Source organism: Sturnira hondurensis, unplaced genomic scaffold (genome assembly GCF_014824575.4).
Source record: "Sturnira hondurensis isolate 20B ecotype Veracruz unplaced genomic scaffold, ASM1482457v3 Scaffold0004998, whole genome shotgun sequence".
Classification (NCBI taxonomy): Eukaryota; Metazoa; Chordata; class Mammalia; order Chiroptera; family Phyllostomidae; genus Sturnira; species Sturnira hondurensis.
This window is the reverse complement of record NW_028077629.1, coordinates 3441629-3454876: the sequence shown is the minus strand read 5'-3', so window position 1 is coordinate 3454876 and position 13248 is coordinate 3441629. Positions and strand designations below refer to the sequence as shown.

Below are 13248 nucleotides of genomic sequence, written 5' to 3'. Positions count from 1 at the left end.
AAGACAGCATTTTAAACTGAGAAAACCATTACTTCATGGTACATTAAGGCTTAATCAACCAAAAATCCAGGATATTTTACTGGATACAGCTGATGGCAGGTGTTATTTTATTTTCAGAAAATCTATTTTTCATAATGATTATAAAAAGGGTTAAGTTTTAAAGCTAATATATGCTAAAAGAAAAATACTATGTGATTAGTAAAGTAAAGAAGAAAACTTATATCTATAAATAGTCTTTTTGTCTTTCATTACTCTGCAATAATTCTTTGAGCCCAAACTGATAAATACTCACTGCATTCTGAAGTTTATCTTGTGTCAAATCTTTTATTTCTGTTGCCATAAGAATGTACTGAGGCCCTGGCTGGCGTAACTCAGTGGATTGAGCGCGGGCCTGTGAACTAGACGATCGCGGTTCGATTCCCAGTCAGGGCACATGCCTGGGTTGCAGGTTGGTTCCTTGCAGGCTAACTACCAGCAGGGGATGCACACAAGGCAACCATACATTGATGTTTCTCTCCCTCTCTCCTTCCCCTCTAAAGATAAATAAGTAAATAAAATCTTTAAAAAAAAAAGAATGTACTGAAACTAACAATATGTTCATTGCAAAGTCTTCATTGATTTAAAAGGCTCCAATAGAGAATATGAAGTATAACTGCTTTAGTAAAAACTAAAATTTATTCAGATTACTTTTACTCTAATTCTAATTTAAAAAATTATTTCTTTAAAATTAAAATGTATTCAGATCACTTTTATTCTAATTCTAATTAGAATAGATGTATATTATAAAATATTTTATTTTTATTGCTTCTACATCCATGTTTGAGTTAAATTTTAAAACTTAAGTCTGAGAACAGGCTGACAGTGACCAGAGGGGAGAAGGGAGGGAATTTCAGGGGAAATAGGGGAGGGATTTAGAGGAACATATATAAAGGATACATGGACAACAACTGAGAAGGGTGGAAATGGGAGGGAGGGGGCGGAGCACAGGGGTAGGATGGGATGGGAGTAATATACAGAAAACCGTACTTGAAAAATAATTAAATAAAAATTGGGGAAAAAATAAAACTTAAGTCTGAAATTGGGAGGAGATAGAGAAGAAAGTGTAAAACACCTTTAAGTTTGGCAAGTGCTCATACAAAATAACATTAATTTGGATCAAGGACACTGGATCTCTTCATTCACTCATCCTGATTCACACTGTATTAATCAACAGTTTTTCATCTTTATATTAGGACCACAATTACATACTAACTTGTTGATTCAATATTCAGTGAGCACTTTGTTTAATCTATTTTTTTAATTTAATTTATTTATTTATCTTTAGAGGGGAAGGAGAGAGAGGGAGAGAAACATCAATGTATGGTTGCCTTTTGTGCATCCCCTGCTGGTAGTTAGCCTGCAAGGAACCGGCCTGCAACCCAGGCATGTGCCCTGACTGGGAATCGAACCACGATCATCTGGTTCGCAGGCCCGCGCTCAATCCACTGAGCTATGCCAGCCAGGGCTTGTTTAATCTATTTTTAACCTAGAGAAATGTATGGGTTAACACTGACAATTCTAAGAAATTATTGGGGAGACTTCTGGCCAAGATGGAGGCGTAGGTGGAACCACTGTGCCTCCTCACACAACCAAGTTTACAGACAATAAAGTTTTAGTAACAAAAACACAGCCAAAACACAGAAAATTGAACTGTACAGAAGTCCAACAACAACAAACCATTCAGCCAGACTGGTAAGAGGGGTGGATTCAGTGGCAAAGTGGGGTCAGGCAGGAAAGATCTGCAGGGCTGACCCAGGTATGAAGGCAACTGTTGGCGGATCCCAGGTATGGGGTGGCAACAGGCATACCCAGTGAGGGCGAAAGGTGGCAGGCTGACCAAGGCCACACATTTGCACACAGATAAACCAGGGGAAGGAGCAAACAGTGAGACAGACCACACAGGCCCCAGTGGTGGGAAGCAGCAGAGGGGACTGCCATTGCCCCTCTCAGGCCCCCCCACCCACATACAGCATCACGACCCAGAGACTGGGTTGCCCCACTCTCATGAACACCTAAGGCTCTGCCCCTCATATGTAACAGGCGTGAACAGACCAAAACATTATGGCTCAAGAAGAACAGCTCAAAACCGCAGAGCCAATAATTCTAAGCGACCAAGAGATAGCCAACCTATCAGATGCACAGTTCAAAATGCTGGTGATCAGGATGCTCACAGAACTGGTTGATTTTAGTCACAAATTAGAAGAACAAATGCAGGCTAAACTAATTGAAATGAAGGGAAATGCACAGGAAACCAGTAGTGAGGGATAGGAAACTGGGACTCAAATCAAGGGAGTAAACCAGAAAGAAGAAAAAATGACCAAACAGAAAAGAATGAAGAAACACAAATTCAAAAAAAAAAATGAGGAGAGGCTTAGGAACATCCAGGACATCTTTAAACGTCCCAACATCCAAATTATAGGGGTACCAGAAGGGGAAGAGGAACAACCACGAGTGGAAAACATATTTGAACAAATAATAAAAGAGAACTTTCCCAATCTGGCAAAAGAAATAGACTTCCAGGAAATCCAGGAAGCTCAAAGAATCCCAAAGAGGTTGGACTCAAGAAGGAACACACCAAGGCACAACATAATTACTTTAGCCAAGGTTAAAATGAAAGAGAGAATTCTAGAAGCAACAAGAGATAAGGGGACAGTCACCTACAAAGGAGTTCCCATCAGACTGTCAGCTGATTTTTCAAAAGAGACCTTACAGACAAGAAGGGGCTGGAAAGAAGAATTCCAAGTGATGAAATCCAAAGACCTACATCGAAGATTGCTCTCTCCAGCAAAGCTTTCATTTAGAATGGAAGGGCAGATAAAGTGCCTCTCAGATAAGGTCAAATTCAAGGAGTTCATCATCACCAAGCCCTTATTATATGAAATGTTAAAGGGACTTATCTAAGAAAAAGAAGATGAAAAATATGAAGAGTGAAAGGACAGCAAACTCACAGTTATTAACAACCACACCTAAAACGAAAGCAAACTAAGAGGACAGCTAGATCAGGAGAGGAACCATAGAAATGGAGATCACATGGAGAGTTAGCAACAGGGAAGTAGGAGGAGGAGAAGGGGGCAGAAGGTACAGAGAATAAGCAGCATAGATGGTAGGTAGAAAATAGACAGGCGGCAGGGCAAAAATAGTATGGGAAATATAGAATTGAAAGATCTTGTGACACATGGACATAAACAAAAGGGGGGAATGGTGAGGGTGTGTGCAGGGTGGAGGGGAATGAAGAGGGGGAATAAGACAACTGTAATGGTATAATGAATAAAATGTATTTTTAAAAAGTATTGAGAAAAGATTTTTAAAATAGTATCTCCTCTTGCTTACTCTACTCGCCTTATACAAGAGCCTCATTTTTCATTGCTAAGAAACAAAATATATTACTTCCACCTTGGAACTCAAAGTACCCTGAAATCCATTAATAAATAATGAACTATATTAGCAACTTATTTTGTGACCTTTTTGATGTGCAGGTGACATATATTTTTCTAGTGTTCAATATAATAAATTATAAATTTTTATTAATAAAGTATATTTAAGTCAGTTGCTCTATTTGGAATCATTTGTGTATTCATTTACATAATTTAAGCACAAACAGCAAATACAAATGAGTTGATCATTTTAATGAATGTATATTGTTTTCTTTTGGATGAGGGCTAAGCATTAAGCAAGTGCATTACAGTAACAATTCCTTAGCATTTCCAGATAACAACTTATTAATAGATTTTGTGTTTCTGTTACTGTATTAAAGTATTTCTAATTTTTGCATTTCTTATCCTATAGGAAATAAATGATGTAGATGTACAAGAACTTGTAAGAAGGTCAATTGGAAGGCTGACTATCATTCGGCAGACATTCCCAGTCCCCCAGAATATAAGTCAGCGATGTTTCCGTGGCAATCATCGAATATCTTCAACATTGTGTGATCCAAAGGACCCATTTGCTCAGAATATGGAGGTATATTCTTAGTATCAAAGGATTTCTTCCAATGATGCTTTGTTGGGCAATTTTAGAGAGAATTTTCTGAGTTGTATTAGATTTAAAATTATACATGTATGCAATTTTTTAACTATTTCTCTTCTCCAGCAATTTATTAAGTCAAAGCATATTAAGAAGAGCACAAAGAATCTGTGTTTTTGGTATTTCTAACTTTGTTTTAGCAAAATGTCTACTTGTGTAATAATAATGTAATAAGTAAAGATTATTTCCTTCTCAGCACGTAGATGTAGCCATAATATTTCTCATGGTGGGATTTGAGATTGATACTCCAAATGACTTCATTTTTTGACCTAACAAGGATATAGAATTTTTTTAAGATTAATGTCCTGTTTGAAGTATTTCACAAAAATTTTGTTTAGAAATGTAAAAAAGTGCTGTAGTATTAAATACCCATATTTAACTCAGATAGAATATAGTAATCTGTAATCTTCACTACTCAGAATACAACAAAGAATTTGGGAATAAATAAATGAAATTTCTGAGCAGCAAAATAGAAAATCCCAAGTCCTTGCAGCTTACTCATAAAAATGGCCTTTAAATACTCTCCCAGAGCCTATTTTTTTCTCTTAAGAAAAATCTTATTAGACCTTTTGGGTTTATTTTTCTTTGCACAGTAGATCTCAGTATGACAGTGTGAAGGAGATGTTACAAAAGTCCGATGCAGGGACAGCAATAGGGAGTCATAAGGAGCACTCTCTAGCAAAGCAAGAGACAGGAGAAAAGAAATCAATCAGAGAATCTAATTCACATATCTTTTCAGTGAAGGAATTTTTCTGTGAAAATAACTCTGTGTCATGACACAGTTCCCAAGGGTATCACTATAGTATGCTACAAGCATGCTAGTTAGTATTTTAACAGTGTCCTTGAGATACTAACAAAGACTAAAGTTGTGGTCAATTTCAGAAGTCAGAAAAATATATATTTCAGAAAACTGTTCCTTCAAATATTTAATATTAAAAATGTTTTAGTATTTAGAGATGTCCAGCTTGAACATTTTGGAAGGATGACCCTATTAGAACTAGTTCATCCTCAATAATACCAGATAAATAAGGTAATTTTGCAAAATTGCTTCTTCTTTTGAAAGATAAATCCATAATTTCCCCCCTCTTCAGTTATTTTTGGATTAATTTTTTAGATGAGTTACTAAGTATCCAACTATTTCTTCAAACTTACTACCATTGTGACGAGCTGCATGTATTTACCAGGCAGCTGACTTAGGGATCATCGTCCATAGAATTTTCTGTTTCCTACTAGGTTTTAAGCTCTTTTACACTAGATTCCCTCTACGACTTGGCATCATAAACTCCCATAAAGTACCAGTCTATCTTTATTTTCTCAATCATACCTGTCACAGTGCTTTTGCACCTTTGTGAATATTTGTGAATTTGAATGGAATTAAAGAGAAAGCAGTGGTCAAAATAAGTCACTCTGAAGCCTAAACAAGACCTGTTTAAGGTTTAATGCCAATCTTATTAATATGCTTATAATGATCCAGCTTTCCATATTGATTGGTCCTGAGTATAATTAATGTGGAAATAGTAGAATTTTAAATGTAGAAAAACATAAATGAATTTTGATTCAGAAAATTTTAAAATATTAAAGATTTCTTGAAATCAAGGAAACAAATATTTTATTTATCTTTATATTCCCAGGCTTGTCTGATGAACTAAAGATGTAGACAAAGCACCACCCCTCTGCCCTACACCTTCATCCTACTCCCCACAAACCCACAGGTGAAAGAAATCAAGACAATTGCCTTTCTTGGAAGATTTATTACATATTAACTTTCTTTTTATGTGCAATAAAATTTGACTAAATATTTAATATATAAAAGAACAACTTGGATTTAAAGTATTCCACCAAAAGCAGAGCATTTGGTACAAAGGTTGCCTTGGTGAAAATGTTATCTCACTAAAATTAAAGAAAGCAACAAGAAAAATACCAAAAATCTGGGAGTGGGCAGTTGGGAACAGTAACCTTCTCAGCTTGGAGCCCATTAATAAAACAATGCAGCTAAATATGATCACAGACACTTTCATCAGCAGGGTGCAATTAAGAGTAACTCAGAAAAAGTAGAGATTTGATAATATGACTCAAGTCAGCTCTAAAAATAAAAACCCAACATAAAATTACAATAATCAATGCAACTGAGGAGAACAAGGTACAGTGGGCCTGTGTATAACTCTCTTGGTTGTTGTATATTTTAATATACATGGCAAAAAGGGAGATTAGAAAGAATCAAACACTAGTTTCCTAAATCTTTAAATTAATATCAGAAGAAATAAAATCAAGGATTAGCTGGCATTGCAAAATGAATGTTAAAGACACCTTTTAGCTAGAAACAGAGTTTCTAGCAATATACAAAACAAAAAGGAAAAGGGCTTAATGCTTGGGGAAATTAAGGTTAGCTTGGCTGCTAATGGAGAAAAAATAAAAATAGTTAAATCTTTTTGCTTCTGTCTTCTCTATCTAAGAAAAAATGTCTTCAATTTGGAAGATTAAAATAAAAGTCATTTAAAAAAGCAATCATTGTTTTAGAAAAAAAGTGGTTTAGAGATAAGGCTTCAAAAATAATTGCTGAGAACAATAGATAAACAAATGGATATGATCATTATATTATAATTTAGAAACACTAGAGAACTACTTGGGAAGAGAATTTAAGCACAAAAAGACAACTGTATAATGTCCCAAATTTTAAACAGAGGCAAAAGGTCCTGATAATCAGAGTTTAATATACTCAAATTAATATTATATCATTTAGAGAATATGTTATTGCACAGATGATTTAGGGAACATTAAATAAGACAGAAAGCCTTGCCAAACAATAAGCACTGCCAAACTAAGTCCTATTTGATGTATTTTTAGGTTGTGATAACATCATAAATTTATTGTATATTGATTTTTATGTAGTGTGACAAATTTTCTTATGAAATTCATACAGAAAGACATTAAAAAATCTAGATAGATTAATGTCAGTCAAATATTTTAACCAAAAGACTCTTAAAAACAGAAGATAGTAAACACTTTGGCTTCAGTTTTTTTTAAAGAGTTCAAAATACGTTAAAGTCTCATTGTTATCTTTAAAAGTTATAACACGTGGGTTATTTCAAATGATTTACCAGCTAAATTACTTAGTTGTTTTTTCCAAATATTCAAGCAACATTTGTACCATGCCTCTGATATATTCTGTAGCTTTGAATACTTCCTGCTATCTACAAGTTATCACCAAGGCTTTCATAACCCTCAGTTTGAGAAGTGTGGAAATAGAGGAACACCAGAACCACACTGATCAGTATTCTACACTGCAGTGCAAGGAACTCTCTATGGTCATCCAGGAGATTGTATTCTTGGTCCTAATATTTTTAAATGTTTATCACTACATGAATAAAATATGCCTATCAAATTTGTAAATCACATAAAGATAGAAGAGAAAACTTATGTTGTATTATATAATCAAGATCCAAGTTGTTAATTTATACTGAATAATAAGCCCAAAAGTTGAAATTTCACAGATATCAAGTATAGGTTCAAAATCAATTACAGAAAGTCTAGGTGGATGAGACCTTGTCTGACAGCTCATTGAAGGCTGTTAAGATGAAGTTAGATTTGGTATGAGCACAGCACAAGTCATATGTGCTCCAAACCTTTCTAATGTAATCTTGGTCTCTATGTCAGAAACGTTTTGCTAAAATAAACAGAAATGGACCTTATTCCTCTCCTAGTCAGATCATATCTGCAATAATGTGTCAGTTCTGAGTTCTGAACAGTTCTGAACAGAAACATTGAAATGGAAGAAAAGAAAAGAGCAAAAAAGCTGAGACGAACAGTCTAGAAATTATACCAGATGGTGAATGATTTAAGTACAGAAGATATCTCAGAGCAAGTAACAGGTGGTGTCCAATTCTGGAAGGCTGTCATGTAGACAAGGTGGGCACTGGTGATTCACTGAGGTCAAAAAACGAGTGTAGTGACAATAAGGTAAAGAAAAATGATTGGTCAGGTGGTGGCAAGACACTGGTGTTTAAGGTACAAGTATTAGAGCCCTGGTCGGATGGTTCAGTTGGTTGTCCCATACACCAAAAAGCTGCAGGCTCAATTCTCATACCTAGGTTGAGAATGATCAGGGTTGCAGGCTCAGGGCACATACGTAGGTTGTGAGTTTGATCCATGGTCAGAGCACATACGGGAGGCAACCTATCCACACTTCTCTCACATCGATGTTGCTCTCTCTCTCTTTCTCTAAAATCAATAAACATATTATCAAATGAGGACTTAAAGAGATATTAGAGGAGGTATGTGTTTGTGTCTAGTGAATGGTCACTTATATTGGTTGTAGCAGAAGAGAAGTAAAGATCATCTATGGTAAAAGATCGGCAAAGATCTTTTTAATGCTAATAGGGAGTTTCGGATCATTGTGAGGGAGAATTGAAAGACCTTATGAGTGACCAGGAGGTCAGGGATGATTGCTGTAAAGTGTGACATAGGAAAGAGCAGGAACCCTACAGAGAATATGCATTCACCTAAGAAAGAAGGGGTAATTCAAAGCTCAGAGAATGTCGTCACACCCTTTTGATCCTGCCGTTTAGAATGTGGGCAAATGAGCAGAGGCAATCATTTGGTGATAGCACCTGTCACATATTGAGTGGGAAGCACTCACTGTTAAAACCAGTATGGATGCTCAAAGTACAGGTCTCAAGGTCTGCAAAAGCAACGGTGGCACAGATGTGTAAGGTGTTCAGTTTTTCTCTTCTTAACTTCTATCAAACCTATCTGATGTTAAACTCGACATTCTTTTTTTCCCATTCTTTTTAAAACCTATTTATCGAAAAACAGATTATCTAAGTTCCAGGCTAAGTCAATAGGAAATAAAGAATAAAAGAAATAAAAGTAAAAAGAAGAAAAACGTACGCAGTATGAGCCCCCATCCAGAAGGAACTCCTATTCTAGTGTTAAAAGCAGATATAAAAAAATCTTAGTATTATATGTTTCACTAGAGATATACACTGAGTGTTACAGGAGATTTAAAAAGCTGCCCAATAAGCTTTGGACTGGGGAGTGTTCTGATAGTTGTTAGGGTAAAATTCACCTACCTTGATGCCCAGGAATGGAGTTTTAGAGGAAATTAACTAGTTGGAGAGAGATAAAAAGTCATCAAAGAATGCATCCCCTATAACCTCAAATATACACTTGAAGCAATCAGTCAGAGGAAGAAACGGATTAAAGCTAGAGAGATTAGAGCAAGCAAATTTGAGGTGTGGAGCTAGGAGAGGTTAGAGAAAGCCAGATTATTAAAAATTATTGAGAGATCCTCAAAAGATTTATCCTGGATTTTTGGATACAGCCTATATCATCCTTCATGTTTTTCTAGGATTTCCTTTTGGATCTTCAGATCTAATTAGATCTTTAGATCTAATTCAGACTAAATTTTGATTCATCAACTATATCTAACTTCAAGTCTCACTCTTCACTTATTGTAGATTTTAGCCAAAGCCCCTCCCACACCCTGCCCTCCCTGCTCCTAGTCTTTCTAGTAATTATCTAGCAGGGGGAGGGGCAGGTGCAGTGTCAGACTGGAGGAGAGGAGGGGAGGAGGGGAATAGACTCCCCTCATATTTCCTTATAACAACAAACTATGCCCTGGCTGGTGTAGCTCAGTGGACTGAGCACGGGCCTGCGAAGCAAAGGGTCACCGGTTTGATTCCCAGTCAGGGCACATGCCTGGGTTGCAGGCCAGATCCCCAGTAAGGGACACATGAGAGGCAACCACACATTGATGTTTCTCTCCCACTCGTTCTCCTTTCCATCCCCTCTCTCTAAAAATAAATAAATAAATGATTAAAAAAAGAACAAACTAGTATTTCACATAGTGCATAAGAGTATTCAATATCTTTTTAAAGAAAGGACTACATTCCATAAGTATTACACATATAAAATAATGCTTAAAAACACAAATGATTAAAGATTTACCAAAATTTTAGCAAAGGAAAACTCACAAGGCGTTGTTAGGAAATGCTTATTCACAGTTGTTCAATAGGATCAAACTCTCATTGTTCTAATAGTGAACTTAATATTATTCTGTGATGGAGGTAGACAATTTCATAAGATTCCTTCATGATTATAAGCGAAGGGCAATCAATAGACTATCCCCCTTTGTTTTTGTGAAAAAAAAAGTGCTAAGTCCCTTTAATGTTTCTGAGAGAATTTAAATGCTTTAAGGTAGATTTAATTTTCACAGTTACATCGATGGCTCATTTTTTATTTTATGTTCGTTTTTTTTCTTCGGAGAGGCCATAATATTTAACAGCTTTTATTGACATTGGATATCTCTTGGTGATTATGTTTTCTAAATAGTTTCTAATTTATTTGAAAAATAAACACCTTCAGTAGTCGGTGATAGGGGTAGAAATACTGGCAAGAGTTAGCTGGAAGAGTTCAGTAGCTCTTAGCAAACATTTTTGTAATTTCTCTTCCAATGTACATGGAAAATAATAATATGGTTGCCACAGAAAAAGAAAGCTTTAGCATAAACACGTATTCACAAAGTTAGTAGTATATGGTTTGTGAAATAATAATGAATTGTAGTGCATGTGTATACCTGCATAATTTTGTGTAGATTCTTGATCAATGCAATGTTTATGAATGGTAGTTTCCCCTCATCTTTTATTACTGAATCCCCATAGACATAAATGTTCTCGCAGATAGCTGCTTCATTTTTTATACATCTGCCACACTCATCCTGTATGTAGGGTCGAGTTGATATTTCTCCATCTGAGTAACTGGAATGCAAAAATTTGACATACTCAGAAAATGTATTATTCAGTTTGTCCTCCCAGTCTTAAGCCCCAGGTCTTACCTCCTCAGAATGAAATAAGGGCCATTGATTTTCTAAGGCCTGACACGAACAGCCTTGCCTCTGTTGAAACTTCTCTTATTTTATCTTTTCTTTCACACCTAAATAAGCTGAAAAATTAATTGAAGCCTGCAGTCAGAGAAGACTTCATTCTCAATGGCAAAATAGCCTGAAAAATTAAAAAAAAAAAACCTTCTGTTTAATAAATAACCAGGCAAACCAGCCATCTATGTGATATGAGTGGAGGCAGCCGAGCCGATGATTTCCTCCAAGTTCTTGATGGCTGGTGTTGGTGATTCTAATTACTGTGCCATGTCTTTTTCAGATTTCAAACCTTTACATATACGACACGGTGCTGTTGCTTGCTAACGCTTTCCATAAGAAGCTGGAGGACCGGAAGTGGCATAGCATGGCAAGTCTGTCATGCATCAGGAAGAACTCCAAGCCCTGGCAAGGAGGGCGCTCCATGCTGGAGACCATCAAGAAGGTAACTTCCGACTAGCACATCACTCCTCCTAGTTTTCTATAAAGGAGGTACAATGGATGATTTTTTGATGATTATCTTTTAAAAGGATTTTCCCTCTCATATGCTGCCGATTCAAAGCACAAAACAGTGTAATGGAGAAATGAAATATTAAAAGTAAAGGATCACAAAGTCACACATATACAAAACAGGGAGCCTTTTTTATTTGTAATATAAATTTTATGCAGAAAAAAGTTAATGGTTGAAACATTTTTAAATTGCATCGGTTATATCATTCGAGTTAGAGATGTTTAAATTAGTTTGGTGCCTGTCACAAAGTGTAATTTTTTTTTTTCTTTACACTGCACCATCCGCAGCAAAAACAGAGCCTGAGCACTAGGGTTCACTGTTTTTTCATTCAGGGGCTATATGGTTAAGGCCTCAGATGTGATGACCCTTAATTTATGTTATAATAAAGGTATGATTCATAAACAGCTAATAATTTGCAGCATTTGTAAACTATTTGGTATCTGATGGCATTATTTTTCTTCACTAGCCTGGCTGTGACCTGCTTTGGCTGAGGTACCTGTTCCATTCCCAGGAGGCAGTTTATATTGTTTGGATCCTCTCAATAGTACGAACACTCTGCAGTTTATTAGCCTCTTTGTCATGTCATCCTTGCTGGCATTTTCCATTTGTCTCACACAGCTTCTTAGATTTAAAATCAAATGATTAATAAAACAAACAGATTTCTCCAGTACCTTTACACAGAGGAGACGGCCATTTGGGAGTTTATGTTCTTCATTTTACCCATTTTTTCCCTTTCTGCATGTGTTTGCCTTTCCTGAAACAAAAAGAGAAAAAGCTAGTCAAATGAAATATGAATGCATTTTAAAAATTCAGAGAAAAATCTAAAACTTTACCATTAGAAGTGAACTAGAAGTACAAAACCAGGAAGTGGAAGAAAGAAATATTTTAAATGAAGATTAGCTTGTATCTTTCTCTTGGTACTGCTCCCTCTTTGCAAAAGAATCACTTTAATGAGATTTAGGTTCTTGTCAACAGAAGTGCTTGAGAATTGAATGTATCAAATATATTGGCAGGTAAGTAGTTTTTCAACTGAAAATGTGTAAGTTAAATTTAAACTCAAGGTGCTGCCAAAATCTCCTTCTCTATGCAGAGAATTGGCAGGTAATGGATCCAAGAGAGGTTGTTCAACATGATCTGTTCCTACCATTTATTAATTCATGGTTTGGCTAGGATGTAGAACTTGAATATATTCATTTTCCTGAAGCTGTCTCAAAGACAGAGTGATAGTTTGGGAGGTGGCTTAAGTGACACGTATTTAGTGAGAGCATCAGTAGGAGGAAAAGAAAGACACCATTAAATGAGGTGTTTCTCCTGGAGCTATTCAATATATGAAATGTTTCTGTTACAAAATGTATAATCAAAACAATGATATAATACAATAATTATGAAACTTTATTTTAGAGTATATGTGGGTATTTGTCCCTATGAGCTCTCAGCCCAGTGATATTTTTAAAGGAATGTATCCATTCTATATATTCGGAAACCTAAGTTTGAGTTATACACATGATTGCAAATGTTCAATTTATTATTTTTTGTCCCACATTTCAAAAGGACCTCAAAAATGGCTTTCCCCCCAGTTATACTGCTTTGCCTCATTTGAATATTTTGGTCATATCATTCACGTATTGAGGCTGATATTACTCCACACAAAGGACATCTGAGAGAAAAAGTGCTGCTCACTCAGGGACTTGGGGGAAGAGCAGGTTGGGCCCCAGAAGGCCCAGTCTGGCTTGAGCCAAGCAGAGGGAATGGGTTGGGCCTTTATAATGGCTAGGGGCTGGAACTAGAAAAAGTTACCATTTAC

The 13248-nt window shown here is 36.0% G+C and overlaps 1 protein-coding gene across 1 annotated transcript in view; it reads left to right on the top strand.

Moving 5' to 3' along the window:
* GRID2 (glutamate ionotropic receptor delta type subunit 2) overlaps positions 1 to 13248 on the top strand; it is a 1449169-nt gene that overhangs the window by 880035 nt on the left and 555886 nt on the right. Inside the window, exons 6-7 of the mRNA XM_037046096.1 lie at positions 3826 to 3999; positions 11217 to 11378. Of these exons, the coding sequence (XP_036901991.1) occupies positions 3826 to 3999; positions 11217 to 11378 (336 nt within the window). The remainder of the gene's footprint in view (positions 1 to 3825; positions 4000 to 11216; positions 11379 to 13248) is intronic.